Source organism: Pleurodeles waltl, chromosome 10 (assembly GCF_031143425.1).
Source record: "Pleurodeles waltl isolate 20211129_DDA chromosome 10, aPleWal1.hap1.20221129, whole genome shotgun sequence".
In the NCBI taxonomy this organism is placed as follows: domain Eukaryota; kingdom Metazoa; phylum Chordata; class Amphibia; order Caudata; family Salamandridae; genus Pleurodeles; species Pleurodeles waltl.
In genome coordinates this window covers 661540257-661565382 of record NC_090449.1, presented here as the reverse complement: position 1 = coordinate 661565382, position 25126 = coordinate 661540257, and the positions used below count along the sequence as shown (strand labels likewise).

Here is a 25126-nt window from a genome sequence, read left to right as displayed (position 1 = left end):
CGTTTTGCCTATAAATTTAATTGAGTTGTTTATGGATGATGTATTATTGGGTGAGATTGTTGAGCAGACTAATTTGTATGCTGAATGGTATTTAAGGGACATCAGAGCAAGACGTAAGCCCCTCTCTAGAGCAAGCAGGTGGACTTCCACAAATCTGGATAAGTTGAAGAAGTATTTGGGTTAACTATTTTGATAGGATTGATAAGAAAGACAATGCTGTCTTCATATTGGTGCACCAGTCCCTTGATGGCAATGGCCATATTTCCTCCAACCATGAGCTGTGATCGGTATTTGCTTCTGCTTCGGATGCTGCATTTTGTTGATAATGCTGTAGTGTTCCCAAGCACCCTAATTGTGACTATCCTTTTAAGAGTCAGCCTGTCTTTGATCACTTTGTAGATTTATTTTCAGAGATATACGATCCAGGGAAAGAAATAACTGTAGACGAGTCTTTGGTCCTGTTCAAGGGCTCTTTGATTTTTAGGCAGTACATTCCTAGCAAGACGGCCTGTTTTGGAATTAAGATGTATATGATGTCTAAAGGAAAATGCCACTGTTGGCATGGTTACTCCCTTACTTTTTGCCTTTTGTTGATGCCAACTTTGACTGAAAGTGTGCTGGGACCCTGCTAACCAGGCCCCAGCACCAGTGTTCTTTCCCTAAAACTGTACCTTTGTCTCTACAATTGGCACAGCCCTGGCACACAGATAAGTCCCTTGTAAATGGTACCCCTGGTACCAAGGGCCCTGTGGCCAGGGAAGGCCTCTAAGGTCTGCAGCATGTATTATGCCACCCTGGGGACCCCACACTCAGCACATGCACATTGCCTCACAGCTTGTGTGAGCTGGTGGGGAGAAAAAGACTAAGTCGACATGGCACTCCCCTCAGAGTGCCATGCCCACATCCCACTGCCTGTGGCATAGGTAAGTTACCCCTATAGCAGGACTTACAGCCCTAAGGCAGGGTGCACTATACCACAGGTGAGGGCATATAGCTGCATGAGCACTATGCCCCTACAGTGTCTAAGCCAATTCTTAGACATTGTAAGTGCGGGGTAGCCATATAGAGTATATGGTCTGGGAGTTTGTCAAACACAAACTCCACAGTTCCATAATGGCTACACGGAATACTGGGAAATTTGGTATCAAACTTCTCAGCACAATAAATCCACACTGATGCCAGTGTGGGATTTATTGAGAAATGCTCACAGAGGGCATCTTAGAGATGCCCCATGCATGCCAGCCCAACTCCTAGTGCTAGGTTGACCGGTCTCTGCCAGCCTGACACTTCTGGACCAGTTTCTGGCCACATGGGGTGAGTGCCTTTGTGCACTCTGTGATCAGGAACAAAGCCTGCCCTGGGTGGAGGTGCTTCATACCGCCCCCTACAGGAACTGTAACACCTGGCAGTGAGCCTCAAAGGCTCACGCCTGGTGTTGCAGCACCCCAGGGCACTCCAGCTAGTGGATATGCCCGCCCACCGGACACAGCCCCCACTTTTGGTGGCAAGTCCGGGGAGATAATGAGAAAAACAAGGAGGAGCCACCCCTTCAGCCAGGTCCACCCCTAAGGTGACCGGAGCTGAAGTGACCCCCTCCTTAGAAAATCCTCCATCTTGCTTTGGAGAATTTAGCCCAATAGGAACAGTGATGTGCCTCCTTCCCCAAAGGGAGGAGGCACAAGGAGGGTGTAGCCACCCTCAGGGACAGTAGCCATTGGCTACTGCCCTCCAGCCCTAGCACATCCCTAAATTTAGTATTTAGGGGCGACCCTGAACCCAGGAAATCAGATTCCTGATGACCTACAAAGAAGGACCGCTGACCTTGAAACCCCGCAGAGAAAAAGGGAGACAACTGCGTAGGCCCCAGCCCTACCGGTCTGTCTCCTGATTCAAAAAACCTGCACCAGCGACGCATCCTGCGGGCCCAGTGACCTCTGCCGAATCAGTGGACTGCCCGGCAACTACAAAGGATCAAGAACTCCAGAGGACAGCGGAACTGTCTACCTCAAGCAAGAAGAAACCATCTTTAAAGGGACTCTCACCTCACTCCAGAAGCGTGAGTCCCCACTACTCTGCACCCGATGCCCCTGGCCCGTGTCCAGAGAAATCAATGAACCAGAGTGGATCCCCAGGCGACTCTGACAACGGGTCCACCTTGGGCTAACCTCTCTGCACCCCCACGATGACGCCTGCAAAGGGAACCCTCTTGGGGAACCCCTGGACTTCGTGAACACTACCTCTCACTTTGAGAAAGTAAATACAGAACCAGCTTCCTACAATATCTGAGAGTAGTACAGGATGTCTATAATTTCCAAATGTACACTGCTAGTGATTTCACTATCGACACCCCCGCCCCCCCCCAGTTGTTGTCCAGCCACTTTTGGAGTTGGTAAGAAAATTGTGTGGGAACTTGGTAGGGGACTTTTTAACAAAGGTCACCATTTGTACCTAGATAACTTCTACACTGGTATGCAATTGTTCAGGGAATTGTTCAAAGTGGACACTGTTTGTGGCACAGTCTGCTCTAACCGTTAAGGTTATCCACAGGAGCCTGTGTGCAAAAAAAACTTGAGAGGGGACAGTGCAGCGCCTTGCGTAGTGATGAAGTGCTAGCAGTGAAGTTCGCAGACAGGAAGGATGTCTACATACCGACTATCATCCATGATGAAAGTACTTTACCTGCGACTTTTGGGTCAGGTTGCTGAAGTGCACAAACCTGTGTGCCTTTTGGACTACAATAGGCACATGGGTGGTGCAGAGAGAGTACATTAGAGGTTGGAACCTTACAACCTGTTCGCAAGGCTTACATTTGGTATAAGAAGTTGGCTATCCATTTAATCTAGCAACCTTCAATGCTTTTACTGTCTTCAATGATTGTTCCCCAGAGTCAAAGATTACTTTTGTTCAGTTTCAGATGTCTGTGATAGGCAGCCTTGCTGTACAGGCAAGTGTTCCTAAAGATGGAGTGGTGGAGGATGTGGCTGGATTGAAAGATCGCCACTTTCTTGATCACATTCCTCCCGTGCCCCAAAAAAAGCAATCCCTATAAGAGATGTAGAGTCTGTATGTGAAGAGGTATGCAGAAGGAGAGTTGTATGCACTGCCCTGATTGCTCTTCTAAACCTGGGCTGTGTGTGCCCACTTGTTTTCGGATGTATCACACAGAAAAATTATTTTGAGAGTTGCATTATGCAAATTGACGAGTTGATTCAGGTCATGACGCTGTTCTATTCTCATTCATATCATGCCACCATAACTTCAGATGTGGCGCCCCTGGATGCCTATCTTGATATGCCCCAGCTTCTCTGGCTAGACCTTGCACACCGTATATATCTCAATGCCCACTTCATAGTGGAGGAGAAAATACAGGTGATTCAGAGCCTCCTGGGGAAAAAGCACCTGGATTTCTATGTCTTTCTACACGGAATATGCCTCGCTCTTCGCCCCAAATCTACTGGCAATATATGATTACTCTTTTTCCTTGGACCACGGACTGCCTCATTATAGGAAGTGGTCATTACTATACTGAAGTCTGACAAGCCGGTTGTACAAGTTACTTACCTTCGGTAACAAAATATCTGGTAGAGACATATTCTGGACCATGTTGGAGAGATTCCCCTGGTGCTGAGCCCACTGGATATTTAGGTCCCACTGCAGTCTCAGAGTCAGTCTCAACGAAACCCAAGACAGAGGCCGAAAGATCAGAATCATGGCCTGAATGTCTTGGACTCGCCTTTCAGGAGGATAAGCCCGAAACTGCACTGTATCCAGAACAGCTATGATGAAGGGGAGTGTCTGAGAGGGAGTCAGGTGTGACTTTGGCACATTTATAGTGAACCCCAGTGTGTGTAAGAGGTTCGCTGTAGTCTGAAGGTGGGAGACGACTTTCTGTGGTGAGTCCGCCTTCAACAGCCAGTCGTCGAGGTAGGGGAAGACTGACACCCCTAGCCTGCGCAGATGAGCTGCAACCACCGTGATTCACCTTCCCGAACACCCGAGGGGCTCTGGTAAGGCTGAAGGGGAGAACGTTAAACTGAAAGTGCTCGTGACCTACCACGAATCGTAGGTAACATTTGTGGGCAGGCAGGATGGAGATGTGGAAATAAGCGTCCTGCAAGTCCAACGCAACCATCCAGTCTCCTGTGTCTAAGACAGTCAGAACCTGAGCCAGGGTGAGTATTCTGAATTTCTCCTTCTAGAGGAAGTAGTTCAGGTCCCACAGGTCTAGGATAAGACGTAAACCCTTGTCCTTTTTCGGCACCAGAAAGTAGCAGGAATAACAACCACAACCTACTTCCGGCCCAGGGACCTTTTCTATAGCTCCCTTGGCCAGGAGAGCTGTGACTTCCTGGCGGAGAATTGCCAAATGATCCTCTTGAAGGTGACTGAAGGATGGAGGCATGGCTGGTGGAGAAAATTCGAAAGGGATGGAGTAGCCCTTTTGAAACGATCTGCAAAACCCACCTGTCCGTAGTGATTGATTCCCGGTGGGGCAGGTGATGGCGAACTGGACGGATAAGGAGGGTTTGGAGGCTGCAGCGGGGGCAGAGGTGGACTGAGCAGACCTCAGGTTCCCTGTCCCACGCCCACGTGGGATTCCGCATCCCCGGCCACGCAGAGGCTGGACAGCATGGGTGGCACAGTGGCTGGGTCGAGGACGCAACAGGGAGCCCCTTCCGTGGCCACAAAAGGGTTAAAAAGCAGACTGCGGGGGCGAGGGGCAGAGGAAAGACCAAGGGACCAAGCCATGGCCTGGGAATCCTTGAATCTCTCTAAGGCCGAGTCCGCTTTGTCGGAGACGTGAGCCATCAAAAGGCATGTCCATGAGAGACTGTTGGACATCCCCAGAAAAACCAGAAGTACGCAAACAGGTGTGGCACCTCAAGGCCCCCGTTATGGCAACCGATCTACCCAGAGAGTCAGTCGTGTCCAGCCCACAAATTATCTCTCCCATCATTCACAGCTTGGGAGACAATAGCATGGGCCTCCACCGGTATCTCCGGCAGGACTTGCGCAACCGTATCCCACAAAGAGTGGGTATACCGCCCCAAAAGGAATGCGGTGTTCACAGACCGCAGCGCAAGAATGGGGGAAGAAGACAACTTTTTATCAAACTGTTCCAGCCTTTTTGATTCCCTGTCTGCGGGTGCGGAAGGGAATGTGCCTGAAGAAGAGGAAGCCTGGATGACAAGACTCTCAGGCATGGGATATTGGGACAGGAATTTAGGGTCGTTCAGAGCGGGCCGATGGCGGTGTGCGATAGTCCTATTCACAGGAGCCCCTGTGTTGGGTTTGGACCAAGTACCCAAAAGGACATCAGTGAGGGCTTCAATTCATGGAAAAAGGGGTTCTGATGTGGAAGCCCCAGGCTGAAGAACCTCTGTCAGGAGATTAGACCTGACCTCTATAGTAGGAAGCTCAAGGCCAAGCACCTCAGCTGCCCTACTGACCACCATACCATAAGCTGCTCCCTCTGCCGTAGCCACGGTAGGAGGAGACAGCATGTCAGCGTCTGGAGAAGTATCCAGACCACTGGCTTCGCACAATTCCTGAGCCTAGTCCAAAGATGGGTCATCCTGATATTTATAAGGGTCCAGGGACCCCTCCAATCCCTCCCCGAATTCGTACCCATAGGAAAAATACGGTTCGATTCCGACCTGAGGCGAATAGGCCCCATCGAAGACAAAGGCGGCGTCAGCCGATGCCATTCCAACTCCGACTCGTTGGAGAGAAGGATCGGGTCGACGTCGATAGTGGGCACTACCGACTTTGGGAGCGTCAACAATTGACCCGGCGCCAGGGAAGGTCTCAATAGTGCGTCCGGATCCGTGAACGGATCCAGAGGTGAACTCAGTGGCCGGAGCCTAAGCCGCCAGCGTGGAACCCGAAGGCCCCCCGACTGAACCCCTTGGGCCCAAAGGTGCCATATCAGGGTCGGTCCACCCAAACATGAGGTACATGGCCTCATAGAACTCTTTAGGATGGGTGGGGGTCGCTCCAGCTCCGGGAAACTCGGGGAAGCCGGAGCCGACCCAGATGAAGGCTCCAAGGACGTAGGCCTTGAGCATCACCACTCTTCCTGCATCGTGTCAGCTGAGCGACGGGGCGAAGTTGGAGAGTAATGGGACTTCTTCGACGACTTCTTACCTGCAACCGAAGATTTAGATGAAGACAAGTGGAGATGGCTCCGCGAACGGTCTCGAGACCTTCCTCTCGATCGAGACCGGGAGTTACGTGGAGTCGAGTGCCGGGCTCCCATCAGTTTGAGGGACTGCTCCCTCAAGGCCTTCGGGTGCATGGCCTGGCACTAAGAGCACGACTTCGGGCCGTGGTGGTGCTCGAGACACCACAGACAAACCTGATGCAGATCCATCCCCGACATAGTGCCGTGACAGTCCTCGCATGGCTTGAAACCGGTCTTTGGGGACATCCTTGACACACCAAATACCTCACAAAAACTACACAAAACGGTCAAAGTCGGTCAAAAAGAGAAGAGGGTAGCTTTTCTCCAGATCAGCGGATGGAGCGGAAAGAAAAGAACTGACGTCACTGCGAGAAGGCCGCGTCTATATACTACTCCCAACGTCATCACGGCGACTACGACTCCCGCGGAGTCAACCGACGCCACCTACTGACGCACAAGAGTATTGCTCGAAGACAAATCTCTGGATCCAGTGACACATGGGGGAAATTCTAGGGTAAGGAATCTGCAACTAGAAGTCTCTATCAGATAATAGATGCGACTCATATTGACCGCTATCAATCATAAATGTTGATAACAAGTTAATTGCTAATCGCCTACTGCCCATTCTGCCTGACACTGTATAGCCAGACCAGTCGGGACTTGTCCAGGAGTGCTCAACTGCCCACAACTTTGCATGATGTTTACTCTTATTCACACCACTGACCCCTAAGTGGAAGAGACTGCAGTGCTGTTAGACGCCACTAAAGATTCCTCAGAACGACCATATATTTTTCGCCTACTCCAGCAGCTTGGTATCTGTTCATGTTTCCTACACTTGAACAGCCTACTCTACACACCTTCCCAATGCCATGCCTCCACCTTAACGGCTCCATTGCTATCGGTTCTCGGTTACCAGGGGCACAAGGCAAGGTTGTCCTTTAGCTCCAATCCTCATTGCGATAGCAATGGAGCCCCTCACTGCTCGATGACCTCAACATCACACCTGCAGGAGTCTTAACTTTACTGGAAACACACAAGAGGTGATGGGAAGAAGGCTTGAAATTAGTCTAACCACTGGCAATCACTTGGGGTAGCATCCCAACCCATCGTTCTTTAGCTCACTATGCCACCTCAGTTTGGATCCAGCCATATGCAAATCAGTCTTGACACTGCTCCTCATGGGAACAGTCCAGCCCGAACTCCCAGGCCAGGTCGTCCCTGAAGCTGAACAAATGCAACCCATGACCGGTTTTGTCCTAGTTGTAGTCTCATCAGCAGGGTACAGCTTTATTCCATTGACACAGTGAGCATGGGACACACCTCTGGCTATACCCATACTACTTAGGGCGGTACATGAAACATTCAAAAGGTAGTGGAAGGAATGCTTACAATTTGTTCAACTACTGCTCGGGTAGCATCCCAACCCATTGTTCTCTTGCTCACCATGCCACCTCAGTTTGGAACCAGCCATATGCAAATCAGCCTTGATCCTGGTTGTCAAGGGAACAGCCCAGGCCAAACTGCCAGGCCAGGTCCTCCCTGAACAGGAATAAAAGCAACCCAGGAGCGGTTATGCCTTAGTTATGGGCTCATCAGGCAGGTACAGCTTGGTTCCAGTGATACAGAGACCATGAGACCCACATCTGAGCATGCCCATGCCACTTAGGGTGGTACTCTCCATTCATAGCAAACATTCCTCCCATCACCTTTTATGTGTTTCATGTACCGCCCCAAGTGCCAGGGTGGTATTAGTATTTAGGTACGCAGATTGTTATTGCACTATATATTCAAGAACCCCCAATGAACCTCTCTCCCATTATTGGGGAGGTTCGCCAATTCGTAGGCTACTCTGGAATTCACATCAATTGGTCAAAATCTACCCTATCCCCCCTTACCTCAAGCATAAGCTAGTTCATGGCCAAATACTGGTTACAGTGGGCAACCAAACCAATGCCGTATCTAGGAATATGACTCAGTAGAGGCACTGGCGAGGTGTGGAGGAAAAATTATGGAAGGGCACGAGGAGCGCATACCGATCTGTCCCTAGCAGGGGAGGATATTCATTCAAAAACGATTGTCCTACCCAGGTTCCTTTAGCTGTTCATAAATATTCCGATCCCGCTCACCGAACACTTCTTGAAACGACTCCGCTCTAACCTTGTAACCCTGGCCTGGGCGTGCAGAGAGTCAATGATGACGTGGGAGTCTCTAATATTACCTTTCCTGCAAGGTGGCCTTAATGCTCCTGAAATGCATCTCTAAGCTTATTGTGCACTAGCCCAATACCTACATTACTGGCTACATCCCACATTGTTTCATCCACACACTACAGTGGATACAGATCAGGTGGCCCCCGGGTTCTGCGTTATATCAGAACCACAGGCCTCCTAAGCACCGAAATTGACACAATGGCTTGTGCTAGAAGGACCAGGGATGGCCTGCGGAGGTGAGCTCAGCTCCACTGACTTTACTCTTCTACTATACCACTCGCTCAAAATCCAAAGCTCTCTATGATAATGGATGCGGGAATCGGTCACTCAAGTTTCGGGAACTTTACTGGAAACAAGCAGTTCCTCCCCTCATTTGGCACAAAGAGCATCCCCTGCCTAAAGTACTTGACACACTCCAGTATCACCAACTCCACACCACATGCCGAGATTTACATCACATTTCCTTTGCCACCTCCCACTATCAAGTTGCATGCCTTGGACCATTCAATAATCAACCCCTCCCCTCTTAAACTAGTGAGCCATCTGTATGCTACAATGCAGGCGAGAGGGCCGGTGTGCACCCCTGGGGCACGGTCTGCCTGGGAAGCAGACACAACCACCCCCACACTCACTCTCTCCGTTATATCTGAGACACAATGGGTTTACTGTTGCGGCCCATCTGCAGCGGACTCCCAACTACAAATTTCAACTTACTCACTTGAAATGTCTGCATAGACTATACTGAACACCAGTTCAGCTGCATCAAATGGAGTTGGCGGAAGATATATGATGCATGCTATGTGCTGTTCAGCAGGCTACATTCCTCCACCTCACTATGGACAGCCCTAATGTGGCAAACTACTGGACTAGCGTTTACAGAGAGGTGGCCCAGATTACTGGTCATCTCCCACTGCAGACACCACAGGTGGCCCTTCTGAGCTACATAAAGGAGATTCCCCATGAAGTTTGATGTCTTACTGCCATGTTAAATGCTCCTAAATAAATGAAGGGTTGCTCTTCACTGGGGCCAGAACCTAAAGCTGTGGAATGGCTACAGGATGCTGCATACTGCCAGGAGCAGCTTGCAAACTACTGGGAGCTTATGCTGATGCGCTAACATCCAAAGGATATAAGCGGGCCTTTAGTTCTATTCATGGGTCAGTGAGTGGTGAGTGCGACTCCAGAAGCTGCAGCTAATCTGTCCACTATTGGTGCTACCCATCCGCTAGACAGCAACCCTCATTAAGGCCTTGTCACTACGGTTGGATTGGCCCCCTTGTCTAGAACACTTGGTATTATCTATGCAGGCTATTCGCTTTCAGAGAGGATGTTCAGCTGTGATGTTTAATCCATTATGGTGCCCTCCCTTCTTTCTACTACAAAAAAAATGACTTGATTTGTGAGTGATGTCTACTGTCCCTTCCCACACCTCCTCCATCTAGTCTAGTGCTGTTACCCCCTTCGCTGTTTTCTCTTTCAAAATGTCAATAAATAAACAAAAGAAAGGTTTTATTTTGTTTTGATCATACGTTCTATTTTGTTGTTAGATATGCATATACATTTGTGTTTTTATCGTTATGACTTTTATAACTGAAAAGCCTTTACTGAACTGGAAAGACAATCTCTTCTAATGTTTCAGGGACATCCAATGGCCGCAGCATATCTGTAACACAATGTTGTGTGTTGATTTCTTAGCCAGTTTACTTCATCATACTGGAACTATACCTTGTTTTGAGCACATAAATCCACGTTTGCACAAGACAAACATTTGGCTTACTCTGCTAAAGACCACAGGAAAATTAGAAAACTGTGGGGGAACAAATGTAATATTAGTTGATCCAGTTTGATAGGAATCTGCGGCTGGATATATTTTTGACCAGATAAAGCATTACCGAAGATAAGCAATTTGTTCATTTGATAGACACTTCTAACCGCAGATAGTTTACACCAGATAAAGCATTACTAAAGGTAAGTAACTTGTTTATTTAATAGAGCCTTCTAGCCACAGATTCCTTACTTTAGGATAGACACCGAAGCAATACTTCCCTGACGGTGGGCCTGTGAACTGGCTCAGACCAAAAAATATTGGAGGACCGAACAGGCAAACTGCCTGTCATGACAGACCTGACTTCCAAGGTAGTAGTGTTTGGCAAGCATGTGAAAGGATGGCCACGTAGCAGCCTGACAGGTATTGACGGCGCAGGGACTCCAGAGGCTAACGCAGTAGACACAGTTTTGGCTCTGGTGGAATGAGTCCCTGAGCCTTTAAGGGGTTGTTTCCAGGCTAAGCACATATTAATGCAGAATACAATTAAATTAGAGATAGTGCGTATCTGGACTGTCTTCCTCCTCTTTGTGCCAGCGAACCCTACAAAGAGTTAATCAGACACCTGATGCTCTTTAGTACAATCGATATACAATGATAGTGTCATTTTAAGGTCCAGGTGGTGGAGCCTCTCTTCCTCCTTGGGAGGGGGGAGGCAGTGAGGTGGAGCAAATAAAGTCAGTAGCTTGATATTTTGGCCGACGTGAGTGTCACAACCTTTCACAGAAAAGAGGCATGGGTTCGGAGAATTAGTTTGCCTGGGAAGAATCTTGGTGATTGGAGACAAAACAGAAAGAGCCTGCAGGTCGCCGACTCTCCAGGCTGATGTGATAGCCACCAAAAACACTGTCTTGATTGTCTAAAGTCTACGAGCACAGCTTCCATGGGGTCTAAGAGAGAACACATCAAACAGATTAAAACTAAATCAAGATACAATTGTAGCATTACAAAAGGTTTTGGAGAAAATATATGCTGAAACTCAACAAAAAAAAAAATTCTGAATGGGCGACTTAAACAGGCAGGGCTGGTCCGGCAACCCAAAAATGCTGAGATGGACAAAAGATACCCTTTACCTATGCCCAGAGCAGGGCCTTGCTGGGCTAAGGACAAAATAAACACCATGACTTCGGATAAGGGGTGCAAAAAGTGGGTCAGCATATTTTCCAGAGCACCAAGCCATAAAATTGACCCAAGGGTAGGCGTTTACAGATTTTATTGACTGACCACTTGGCTGCCAAGAGGACGTCACAGACTTTGGTAGGAACGTCAAAGACCCTCATCAGTTGCTGCTCAGTCTCCACCATGAAGTAGGAGCATGTACAGGTTAGGGTGCAGGGTCCTTTCCTATTGCGAAAAGATTTTCCTGAAAGGGCAGCCTGGTCAGAGGGCTGATGCTCATGAGTTCTGGATAGCATACTCTCCTCACCCAATCCGGAGTCACTAGAATGACTTGGACCCAGTTGGTTCTGATCTTTCTCAGAAATCTAAGAAGGAGAGGTATCAACAAAAAGGCAAAAAGGAGTCTGGTATTCCAGTCTAGTCAGAATACATCTCTGAGCGAGAGCTGCTTCCAAAACTCCAGTGCACAGAAGTGCCTTGCGTGTTCTCAGCGGTTGCAAACCGATGTAGCCAAGGTTCTCCCTTCAAATAGACCTTGAGCCACTTTCAAATGTAGACGTCATTCAAGTGCGCAAGGCATTGCCGGCTGAGTTGTCCACCTTGGTGTTTAGAGATTGCACCAGGTGCTGCACGACCAGGAACGTGTTGTGATGTTCCAGCCATGTCCAGAGGGAGCAGAGTCTCTTGGCATAGGTTCCACGACCTCAATCTGCTCTCCTTGTTGCAGTACTACAAGACAGTGGTGTTGTCCGTGAACACCTGGACCAGCTTCCCTTTAATGGAAGATATGAAAGCTTTCAATACCAAGGGAATTGTCCTCAGCTTCAGAAGTCTGCTGAGGAGCTGAGTCTCAACGGAGATCAGAGGCCTCTGATCTTCACTCCTCACAGATGGCTGCCGCAGCCCAGAAACACTGCACCAGTCACCACTGTAGGCTTTTTTTGTGGGGAGGAGGAAGGGGGAGGTCCGGGGCTGACCCAATCACGGTCTGTTAACCACCACTACAGATCTTTCGTAGTATCCCTCAAAATCTGGACCAGGTCTTGGAGATTTCCCTGGTGCTGCATCCACTGGAACTTCAGATCCAACAGCAGAGCCCACATATGCCATCAAAAGCACTTAAGCAGCAGGATGCAGTAAGTCATCAGACCCAGCAGTCTCAGGGTCACTTTCACAGTGATCCAGGACTGAGGTTGAAACATATGAATCAGTGGTACCCAACCTGTAGTCGCAGACCCCCAGGGGTCCGTGACACATTCCTTAGGAGCCTGCAGGCCTGAGCCAGGAGGAAGGCCCTTCTCCAGCTGGGGCCTCTGACAAATATGCATGTGTTTTTATATTTATTAATTCCTTTGTGAAGAAACTTTAAAGGCACTACAAAGTTCCTTCCACATATTTTTTTGCATATTTTTTTCAATATAAAATAATTATATCTTTAGTCATTCAAATATTTGGTGTGTACTTGTTTTTGTATTTTATTGCAAATTACTGTTTTAATGTTTGAAATTTAAATCGTACAAATTGAATGGGGATCCCAGGCTTCCAGTAATGATTCATTAGGGGGCCTCAGGAGTCAAAAGGTTGGAAACCACTGACTTAGGGCATTCCATAGGACTGTTTCTGTTAAGCAGGCACAAGATAAACTTGAATATGGCTAGTCTCACTTATTTCCCTGACATATATCAAGGACTACTGGAATTATGCGATTGTGGGGCTTTGGCAATTTCCAGACAGTGTTACTAAGTTTACAAATGATGAAATGATAAAGTAATACTATTATAAAATGTGTTGCATTTTGCTGCATAATTTGTTTTTTCTAACTGTGTAATTTACTCAACCCTTCCACATAGTTTGGCCCTCCCCTGCCATACAATTCCAATGGTCTTGCATATATTGGTCCAGTGCATATATTGGCCTTGCATATATTGGTCCAGTGTTCATCACTTTTAAGAGATCACTATATGGGACTGAATGAGACTAATAGAAGTAAAATTAGGCAATGCTTTATCTGACAGAGACATCTGGCTTACAATTTCCTACCTTAGAATATTCCCAGGGGTCAGACTAGATCCAGAAAATCTTGAGCAATAGCCCTGTTTGCTGACAGCACTTCAGCACACTGAGATCAGTTCCTTTCTTTTCATGCCAACAGCGCAGATCCAAAAGAGCTGGCCCGGTCAATGTTTTTTTCCCCAATTTGTTAACATTCTTATGGTCTTTTTGAGCATTCTTCTCCCTTTAAGCTCGGGATGTCCCATAAAAAACTGCAGATTTTAGACTGTTACAGGCTAATGCCTGTGACAGACCCCCATCTGGTTTATCTACGGTGCCTGGAGCCGGACCACGAATCCAGGAACTGTCCCAACTGCCACACATTGAATCCGAAGGACATTCAGGAGTAGGAGACAAAGCTTCTGGTGGGCTGACATCGGAAGGCTCCGCACCACACTAGGTCCTGCTTGCGTGGAAGGTCCCGGCCAACTCTCAGATTTACGCCTGTTGGTTTCTCATCACAGGCAAAGTAGTCATCGGGTAAGTCCCACAAACACAAGAAGTTGAAGCGCTCCTCAACTTCACAGCGCTGGTTCAAATCACTGGACAAGGTGCAGGAACAGTGACACAAATAGAGGCCCCACTCCCGTACTCCACCTAGGAGCCGGAGTCGGAGTCGGGTCTGTTCTGTGCCTCCCTGAATTTCTTGGAGCCTGACTGACCCCCACCCGACTCTAGCAGTTTTATGAGGCTCTGCATCTCATATTTGGATGTGTTGACTCTTCTTCAGCACCTTCTGGCTTCACATGTCTAGAAGGCTCTCAGACTAGACTTCTGCCATCAGGTTCGCCCTCAGCACCTGTCTGGCCCGCTGGATCCATTCCCGGATCAGAACCAACTTTGTTTGTGAATACACAACCTTTACCAGGGTTCGGTTCTCTGGCACCGTTTTCTGGCGCTGCCAATGCCTCTCATTGATGACAGGCTGCTGAAGGCAGCATAACTACAGGCAGTCGCTACCCACCTCTAGAATACAGCAGACCTTGTGCATTACTGGGGTTCACTGTCAGCATGCCAAAATCGAACTTCTGATCTGATGCTCCTTTTCATTGTGAGCCATGAAGGACATGGAGCAATTATTTGCCTACCCTCTGGAGCGGAGAGTCCAGGGCAGTTAGGTTATGTTCCAGATCAGTGGTTCCCAACCTTTTGACTCTTGAGGACCCCCAATGAATCATTACTGGAAGCCAGGGACCCCCAAGCAGGTTGAACAATATAAATTCCAAACATTAATAGAGTATTTCGAAAAAATAGACAAACAACTACACACCAAATACTCAAATTACTGAAGATACAATTATTTTTTACTGGGAAAAAAAAAGAAATCGAAACATTTCAATGGGAAGGTTGGCGCTGCATCTCGGCGACTAACTTTTCAATGTTTGGTTTATTTGGAAAACTGAATCCTCAGGTCAGATTTTACATTGCCCGAGCAATTTCTGTTTTTATTTTTTAGGTACATAATATCTGAGAAAGCTTTTTCAAATAAATATGTGGTGGGGAAAAGAAGTAAACCCATAAGGGCCTCAAATCTCTCGCATAGCCTCTGTCACATGTACTTCATTTGTTTTATAGCACCTCTTATACCAGTTTAGGGAGTCGGAGCACTTTACAGGGGAGTACAACGTGTAGGATTCACATGTCATCCACACTGATAGGCATTTTCTAAGAGTACTTGGTCAGGAGAAGCACAAATTTAGGATTCAGAACACAACACAGTGGTAGCGTTGACTTTAATAATAAGAATGCACTTCTATGCAAGCAAACCTTTTTTTAGCAGCATAAGGAAAATGAAAGACTGCGAAAAGAACATTTTTCTAATTTGTGCTATGCAGCTCTTTAATGGAGGTTTAGAGCTCACTGTGCTAAATTACGATTGTAACTTATGAACTTCAAAGTACCAAAATAATTTCTATGACAAAAGCAGTAACCCAACGTGGTATGTACATAAAATACTGTTCCTTGCATGATACACATTCTTTGCAGCAGGCATATTAACCATCTGTGCTACCTTTGAGTCAAAACCGCCATTGGACAAAACTGCCATCGCTCTCCAGCAGGTACATTAGTCACTAGAGTTATCTTGACGCTTTTATTTTTGCCCGAAAGCTGCTGGATGTGCAAAGAACTCAGCAGTGCTTTTAAAACTGTTGCACAAGGGAAGTAATAAATATAAAAATATGCATGTGATTGTCAGAGGCCCCAGCTAGAGAAGTGCCTTTCTCCTAGCTCAGGACTGTGGACCCCCTGGGAATGTATCATGGACTCCTGGGGGTCCACGGACCACAGGTAGGGTTCCAATGACTGAGGACATACTACACCCATGCACTCTCCAATTAAACACATAGGGCCGCCTTTGATAGCTCTCAGAGTGGCACCTGTGCTCTGTAGAAAGCTAGACAATATAACACAACCAGAAACAATTTCAGTTTGACCCAGCTTGGACTTAGAACAGGCAAACTAGAGGGTGTTTGTTAGGTGCAGGTGGGACTTGTATCCCACACCAGAAACTATTCTAATGCTTTGGTGGGCAGGGGACACATTTTAAAACAAGAAAAAGAAAACTCTTTCAGCAAAAAAGCCAATGGATAACCTTTCATAGTGCTTTCTGGGCCAAAATAAAACATATAGGAGTTTGGCTTGTAAGGAGGCTGTATCGTGAAGTCCACACCAAATCACACATTTGTCCCATTGCATGGCTTAAAAGGATTTTGTAGCAATGCCTGGCCATGAGGATCCCATCCACAACCTCCGGTAGCAGTCAACTGTCCCTGCTCAACTTCCACACATGTAGATGTAGACTGTGCAGGTTTTGGTGTGGAACCATCCCCTGTTGTTGTGACAGAAGATCTCCCGAAGCATTTGCCTGACTGAAAGACAGATGTTCACGCCCAGAAGGTCTTGGTATCATATTTTTCTGGCCCTATCTGCAGTCAATAAGATGACTTGGGCCTGGTTATTCCTCATCTTCACTGAATTGAGGACAGGAGAGGCAGAGGCGGAAAGGCTCTACTGTAGCTGGAATTTGTCTCCTAGAGAGAGCTTTCTTGGGAACTCAAGCAGACTTTTTGACACTGCATTCTCAACAGTGGCAAAAAGCTCCCATCGGAAGATGCCCTGACCCACCTCTGGATGTAACTGCCATTCGTGATCTGCTGTGTGCTGCTGGCTGAGCTCCTCAACCCTGGCATTTAAAGATCCTCCCAGGTAATGAGCCCCAGAGAAATGCCATGAGGTTTCACCTGTTCCAGAAGCACAAAGTCTCCTGGCACAGGACCCAGGACCCCATCACATCCCATCATGCATTTTGCATTACCACATGGCGATGGTGCTGTCCTTCATGACCTGCACCTATGTCCCTTTGATGGTGGGTAGATATGGCATGCAAGGCCAAATGAATCACGTACAACTCCAGCGATTTGATGCGGAGGCAGATTTCTGCAGGAGACCAGAGTCTTCTGTTCTCCATCTTTCCCGGATGGCCTCCCCAACCCAGTAGCGATGTACCAGTGACCGCTGTCAACTTTGGATGAGGTAGGGAGAGGCTGGTCTAATTGTGGCTGAAAGGTCACTACTGCAGATCTTTTGCAGTCTCTTCAGACACTTGTATGGAGTCTGACAGTGTTCCCCTGGTGCTGGGCCCACTGAGACTTTGAATCCCACTGCAGAGCTTGCATGTACCATCTTGGCAGGGTTAGCGAGCAGGCTGCAGGAGGATAGGAGGACAAGAAGCGTCCGAGCCATCCTCACTGACAGCCATGATGGAAGTTGAAATATCCGGATCATATCCCCCCAGATGTTCTGGACTCGACAATCTGTAGGAAAAGTGCACTGTATGTAGGACGCTCCAATGAATATGAGCCTCTTTGAAGGAGTCAGATGTAACTTCGGCAGGCTTACTGAGAATCCAACAATGTGAAGCTGTTCTTGTCACCCAGAGATGGCCCGAGACACGCTGTGGCGAGCCACCTTCATCATCAGTCATCCAGATAGGGGAAGTTGTGCAGCAACCAGCACCATAACATTTATGAACACCTAGGGGGGCACTGGTAATCCCAAAAGGGAGCATTGAAATCTTAAAATCCTTCAGCATGAGGAAGTAGCAGGAACAACATCCTGTCATCCCGTCTGAGGCTGGTATACTTTCTAGGGCCCCTCAGGCCAAAAGAGCCTGCACCTCCTTGTGCAAAAAGGATAGATGGTCCTCTGAAAGCTGCTCTGATGTACGTGGCAGGTGCAGTCAGTTGTAAAGGAATGGCAGGGTATAGCTAAGAGGCCTATAAAACATGCAGTAACAACTCTATTTACAACGCTCCCGGGCCAAGTATGCCTTTTCATCAAACAGGCGGGAACAGTCAAAGTGCATATCCATTAGGGAAGCCTTATCATCCCCGGAGATGCCCCTTCCTAGACAATCAGTATTGTCTAGGCCTGAGCGATGATGAACAATGCTACCTCCTGGCTGATACTGAACAGTTTCGGCCAAGGAAGCCAGTAAGTCTTCTGGGGCAGCCAGTAAGCTTGAAGCAACCACGTTCTAAAATGCATGGGTGTTACGTCTAAGGAGGTGGCTGGTGTTAACGAACCTAAAGGCAAGGCTGGCTAAAGAGAACATCCTTTTGCCAAATGTTGCCATAAATTTGGAGATACTGTCGGGAGGAGTCATCGGAAATGAGCTAGGGTTGACTCCGTTGATAGACACCTGCACCACTAAACTCTCAGGAGACGGATGCTGAGTGAAGAAATCAGGGTCATCTGGAGCAGGTCTATGGCAACATGCGACCTACTGATTGACTGAAGGGCCAAAACATGGTTTACCACAAGTGCCCACAAGTGTGTCAGTGAGGGCCTTGCTGAAGGGCAGGAGAGGTTCAGTTGGTGCAAGTTCAGGCTGATATCAGTGAGCACATTTATTTTACCACCATATTGGGGAGGTGGAGGTCAAGGATATCAGCAACCCTCATAATAATAGTACTAAAAGGTGTACATTCCTGTACTACAGGCCTGGGGGAGGGGCGGTGAGGGTGACCAACCCAGCATTGGGTGCAGTGTCCAACCAACTGGTCTCTTGTAAGTTCATATACCAATTGACTTCATCATATGGTGAGGCACAGTCTACCCCCATCCCTCCACTGTCATCTCCATATGGCCAAGGACGGATCCGCCAGTGGCAACTCAACTGGAGGCTCAAGTGGATCCTAGGGGTCTGAAAGCACAAAAGGCTTTCACCTGCAGTGACGTCACCAAAAGATCTGGGAACTCTGGTGCATTAGGACCAAAGTTTAAATCAGCTCCTCTATGGAACTGGATCAAGACCTGGAGGCACGGTGATGCCTTTGCATCTTCTCTTTGGAGAGAAAGAGTGGCGGGAAGGGGCAGAATGGTGCTTGGACTTCTTACGTTTCTTCCTGAATTTACCAGAATAATTTGACCGTGAAGATCTGTCACAAGAACGACTTAGAAAGCGGGAGCAGCTCTGCTCTCTCATATTTGACCAAGAGTGTGGAGTGTGGAGTGTTCTGGTGCCTAGCCACATAGAGCTTTGCTTCATGTTCTTGGGAGGCTTTCTTATTTATCTGGGTGCATTTATTGGAGGCCCGAAGAAGTGTGCTGAACCCACTCAGCAGACGCACACCTTGTGGAGATTTGTCACAGATATTTGTTTGCAACAGTCCTTACAAGGTTTAACCCCTGTAATCTTAGGGAGTGACATGTTCCCTTACACACTGGAAACATTTAAAGGGAAAGAAAAATTTATTTGCGGAGTTAAGAAGAACAGGGATGGAGCTCTGGATCTGCGCTGGAGGTGCAGAAAGAAAAGAACAGATAGCACACAGGGGTAGCACTTATATATGGCTCCTGTGTCACTTCTGGAGAGGCACAGAGTTGACATGAATTCTCTTGGCACCACAGAACATCACACAGGTTCAGTTATCCATATCCAGTTTGAAGCATGGGGATGGTCACAAGGTGAGGAATCTGCAGTTAGACCTATCCACCAGCAATTGGTTTTGCTACTCACTAGTGCCAGAGCTGGAATAAACATTCTCATCTGGGAGAGTGAATGCCTCTGTCTCAGAGAACAATGGCTTGCTTCTGAGCACAGGGAGTGTATAGAGATGTTAACTGCTGACCACAGGAGTGAACAGAACAGTTGGCAGAACAAAAGGAAGCATTAACACTAGAACCTTTTACTTTTCAAGGCATGACTTCTCCTATTCATTTTCACATTCTTCCTAGACAGCCAGACTCCAGTCAGAGAAAAAAACAGAACCAGTTTGGATCCTGTCAGACAAGAGGCGAGCTCATCCAAGTAGGAGAAACTGAAGACAGGCCCGCCTGGTGGTAGAAGGATCTGGCCATATTGAAACAACGGCAGCTCTTGAGTGATTTTACAATAAGACACAAAGGAAGTGCTCTAAAACAAGGTGGGGGAGTGTGAAATAATAGTTAGGATTGGACAGCAGAATTTCTGCAATCACTGGCCAGTTCACTGGGTAAATCTGGCACCTCAAATACAACACCCTCAGAACATTCCTGGACCTGAGAAGACTACACCTGAAGAAGGATCTGTTGGAAGAAAAAGACTCAAGAACACCTGATTCTAAAGAAAGAAAATGATTCAAAGATTCCTAATTCCTGCTGCACAAATGAATAATCCTGACCTTTGCTGGCCCCCAAGGTCTAGAACTGTTCTCTGAAGTCATGAGGCTGACGTTCTGTTTGCGTGCTCCAAAGACACATAAAACAGAAGGACTCTTGACCCAAAGACGGCTCAGCTGAACAGAGTGGACTTAACATTCAGAAGCCCCAGCAGCACAGTGATCTGCTAACTAGTAGCTTACCCTGTAAAGCCCGGGCTGCAATACCAGCTAGAAAGAACTTTCCAGGCAGTTGAGAAAAAATGGGAAAAGGGGCTGAACCTTGCCCAAGAAAGTGTCACCCAAGGCAGGCAAGAAAACCAGGTTTATCCCACTCTGAGCTTTCTGTCATGCTGCCAACTGGTTCAACAGAAGTTTGCAGCAAAGGTATCTGGCCTTGTGGATCCTTACTCAGCTACACCTTCCAACACTTACCCACTACAGCATTCTGTTGTCAAAAAAGTGACTACATCTGAAGGTAAATTCTTGGACTCGGGTGAGGCGGCAAATCTATCAGACCAGTGAAGTAACCTCAGGAGCAATGAAATCTAGGTTTGTCACACTCAGAGCTTTTGTTGCCAAAAACAACATCTTTAACAGGAGCTTAACCATGACATCTGTGACTTCAAAGAACCTTTGGCAGCTACAGCTTTGGTTCAGGGGTGTGGAATTCCTATAGCCTGACACCTAGGACATATTGTCTGGGGTCAAGGACAACATGTTTTCATGGTTATTTTGTCCTTGAGATAAGTAGGCACAACCCACTGCAGAACAAACACTTTGGCTGCCAGTTTACAGGGTAGGGAACTGTCTGCAGTTGACATAATATTTGTGTCAATATGTTAATGCTGTTCAAAATGTACTTATGGTTCATCAATGCAAAGCCTTTATTATTAGGGTGAGCAATCTAAATAAACACAGTAAGGTCACACTGCATTACTGACAGTGGTTCCAGTAAAACAAAAAAAACATGTTTACACGTTTGAAAAGTTTAACAATGTGAGCCTACGTATAATACTCCCAGAATACTCTCTGATTAGATGCAACTGTTTGCAGAAGCTTGTAAGCAAGATTGATGATTCTTTGATTTAAGAAAAATGTCCAGAAAAAGTAGGGAAAAAATGCTTTGCTAAATTACTGTGAAGATTTAGGTGCGCTTTCTTTTAAGCATCATTTAGTAAACTGTGTTGATGCATCCTAGTATTTCCAAAAAATATTCAGAATGGAAAAATCAGTGTAACCATTTTCAACAAGATTATGGGAACCATAAACATAAACAAGCACTGGCAAAGCCAACCGATCTGACACTGGTGGTCAGTCTTTTGGTTTTGTCAAAACGTGTCATGTTTTGATATGGTTTTTGTAATACTTTATAGTTGTGTGTGGAGGGGAGGGGTGTGACTGACCCTCCCCATTGTAAAAAAAAAAACATTGGCAAAAAGCAAAAAAAATACATTTTTGTACTATAAAGCACACACTGCCTTAGTAGTTCCTGGCACTGAACAAAAATACTTTGTGTGCCAATATGCTCCTTGTGGAAAAGCAGAATGCTGTCATTCACAGTAAAGCCAGCCAATAGATGGATAGAGAGGAAAAACTGAATTTTAAGAAAATCAAAATATCTTGTTTAACACCAGACCTAATTGGGGGCCCAATTCTTAAAGAAAGTTACAAAAGTGCACCCCTGGTATCAATCTTTGTATTTGTGGCTTTCATGAATTCACAAGAATTTACAGAAATAGACCAGGAAATCGTACTCACAGAACACATATTGTGAACTGTATTTTATCACGAGCAAATATGTATGTGTAGATGTGCTCATGTGAAAATCTATTGAGCGTTTACAAGTTCACTTTCCCTCCAACCACCTTTTTTCCAATCCAGGAAGAATTTCTATTTCTGCCCTTGTTAGGAGTACATTTCCAACATTTCTCAGTATGGGAAAAAATAGGAGAAGAGCTAGTGAAAATCCTTAAATCATGGATTTTAGTAGGTTTGCGCAGACTCAAAGGCATTCCAGCCCTTAACTATGCTTACTGCTTCTTCCAGTCCCAGTAGGTAGATCTGCGGAAAGGTACCAAAATAAAGAAACTGCTACAGTAGGGCTTGATATTGCTAGTATTAAGCCCAACTATAGTATTAGCCTTGGCATAATCAGAGAAGCTAATATCAGAGTTCTTACATAACAAGATTGCTGCCATAATTTGTCAGTGTATTAAATTACACCAAAGGGACAAAGTAGATTTTTTATACAGGACAAGTAGAAATATGAAGCAAACTGTCCGATGGACAAGTAGATATTTTATTAAATTCCACACCCCTGTTTGGTCCTTGTTGCAATGAAAGATTTTGAAGTCACAGGGTACAATCTTAGACCAAAATGACCTGCTTGGTGTATTTGAACTTTGCTCTGTCTGGGTCAGCTTGAATTTGCACCTACCTCACAGTCATTCTCGGACAGTGACATCACTTTTTTGGCACTTTTTGACTTAAAAGATAAATAATATCCAGTGATATTCTTTGGGTATCTTTAGTTATTACATTTTTACCCATTTTCTAAATTGGTTTGGGAATTTTATTGTGTTTTCAGACTTAAAAAACTGTTGGTAATTCTTACATTTCTATGGGGTATTGACAGCTCCTAGTGCCAACACCACCAGGGGTTGGGTAGAGATTCTTTAGGGACTTAGTTTTAACATAATCAGAGTGGATTTATTAAAATGGTATGGGTACCACCTTTTCCCAAATTAGTAACCCTATTACTGACACATATTTTTCTGAAGAACTAGAAAGTAGGGATGGTATTCCCTTCATACCTCTTTAAAAAAGTTAACTTCTACTACATAAACTACTGCCCAATCATGCTACTGTCACAGCCTTTGCTAAAATCCGCAAAAAAGTTGTACAGGCAAAGTTGACAACTTTTGTGGGAGAGGTCAACATCTGGACCCAAAGCAGCTGGGCTTCCGCCCTGCCCGTGGGACTAAATTTGTCCTCCCCCTGCCAAAATTTGACGTATTCTTAATGGAGATACCTGAGCTTGTTAGATCAACTGTCACCTTTTTCTTGAGGCTGATCATTCTATACTGATCAACTGCATGGCCAAAAATGGATTTCAGAGCAAAGTGGTTGTGTGATTTAAGTAATTTCTGTCCAATCAGGAACAATTTACTACACTGCTTTCAAGGCGGCTCTCCACTGTGAAGTTCTGCAGGCTTCCTCAATATCTCCTTCACTTTTCATCATCTTTGCCCATCCTCTCTCCCTGCTCATGAGGTCCTTCAAGCTTAAGAACATTTCCCATTTAGATCATACTCAGATTATCATTAGATTAGTCAGACGCTACATCTGGACTAAAGGAGGGGCAGAGGGCTGCACAACAATGGATGAATAAAATATTTCTAAAACTCGATGTTGCGAAGACAGAACTCCTGCTTTGGACCATCAATTCTGACTCCTCTCTTTATTTCCTGATCCTTCTTTACCCTGTGTACCCTCAGGGAGTTCCTCCAATCTTTGGCAAATGACCAGCAATAGATTTTATCTTGACTGGACTACCTTAATAGTCTGACTGTGGATCTCTCAGAGTATCTAAGCACATACCAGCTTATTCCAAACCCACCTGTGAGGAGTGTATTAATATTTGCAAACTCAACAAATCTTGGAGGTACAGTACTTTCTACTTAGGTTACCTTTTGATCAGTACATGTAGTTTAAGGCGCTCCGTACTGCAAACAGAATCTGCTATCGTCTCTAAAGAGCTCAATTAAAGAACCTCTGAGTAGCTTTTAGTCCCAAAAAGCCCCCTGCAGTCTACATTCCTCTGTTATATGTGCCTCACGCACAGAAATTGCACTTTAGCTGCCGCTCCATTTACAGTCTGACGCCCAAAGTTTGGAACTCCCCTCTGTTGCGAATTAGGGAATTAGTTAATAATCTGGCTTTTAGACAAGCTTTGAAAACCTCTTAAATTTGTTAATTCTATGTTAATTTAGCTTTCTTCCCCGAACCTCGGCTGTATATTTAGTGCCTGAAAACCTCATGGTGCACTTTCAAAATAATAAAATTAATTCTATCCATTTCCATAGTCTACCAAAGTGTTACAACCTCTAGTAACCTGTGAGAGACAATTACCACCACATCAGCATCAATTTTCAAAATAAGAAATCAATGCAATCTAAGGAAGATGCTGCCTCTTACCATCCAACGTAGACTGTAAAGGTCCTATTCTTCCCATTCGTCTAACTCGCCACACATGTCTTGCCGAAGGCACATAAAGCTGGGTAACCTAGTTTCAAAAAATATTTTTTAGTACTGATAGTGAGCCAAAAGTTACATGCATTCAAAAAAAGAAAAGGTGAATCAATTAAATCAGTTTCAAACTTTGTGTGTGATATATTTTTTTAAAATTGTAATTGTCAAAACAATTACCAGGAATTTGAATCAAAGATAAAAATTTCCGACCAGGTGCAGGACAAATCATTCCTCACCTTTTTTCTCATATGAAACCAAGGCAGCAACCATCATTCCTTTCAGTCAAAATGACAACTTCATACTCTAATAGGATGGATTATCATCTCTGTTCCATTTTAGGAGCCACAGCTTATCAACTCCACATGCATACTTGTTTCCATTTATACGAGAAAATAAAGTTAATTTGAAGGAAGAAGATCCAGTGTTCATCACCAGTAGGTGTATTAACTTTGTAGGACCAAACCATCTGCATTTGAAACAACCTCAGAAAATTGACACTGCATAATTTACCAATTGCAAGGGGGCACATCAGCTTTGTTGCTAGATATTTCTTTAACGATACCCAAGTTCATGTCATAGAAGGCTTACACAAATGCTCGGAAGAAAATGCTAACCTTTACTAAAGGATACGGTGGTGCCAGAAAAGGAAAACAGTACTGAAACTGATGTTGCTGATAAACAGTATTCATTTTTAGAATACCCTGACAGCACTGCACAACATAGCTGGACAAAACCTCCGACATATAATCGATAACCACAATTAGTATCAAATCTAATGTTACATGCTCAGTACAAATGGTAAAGAATTGAGTTATCGTAAGTATGTGTGCCACATAATCTT

The 25126-nt window shown here is 45.9% G+C and overlaps 1 protein-coding gene across 3 annotated transcripts in view; it reads right to left on the bottom strand.

Annotated features, from left to right (window-relative positions):
• Positions 1 to 25126, bottom strand: part of UBE3C (ubiquitin protein ligase E3C) — an 885810-nt gene that overhangs the window by 361000 nt on the left and 499684 nt on the right. For all 3 annotated transcript variants that reach the window (XM_069211153.1, XM_069211154.1, XM_069211155.1), the window contains exon 17: positions 24232 to 24319. In XM_069211153.1, the coding sequence (XP_069067254.1) occupies positions 24232 to 24319 (88 nt within the window). The remainder of the gene's footprint in view (positions 1 to 24231; positions 24320 to 25126) is intronic.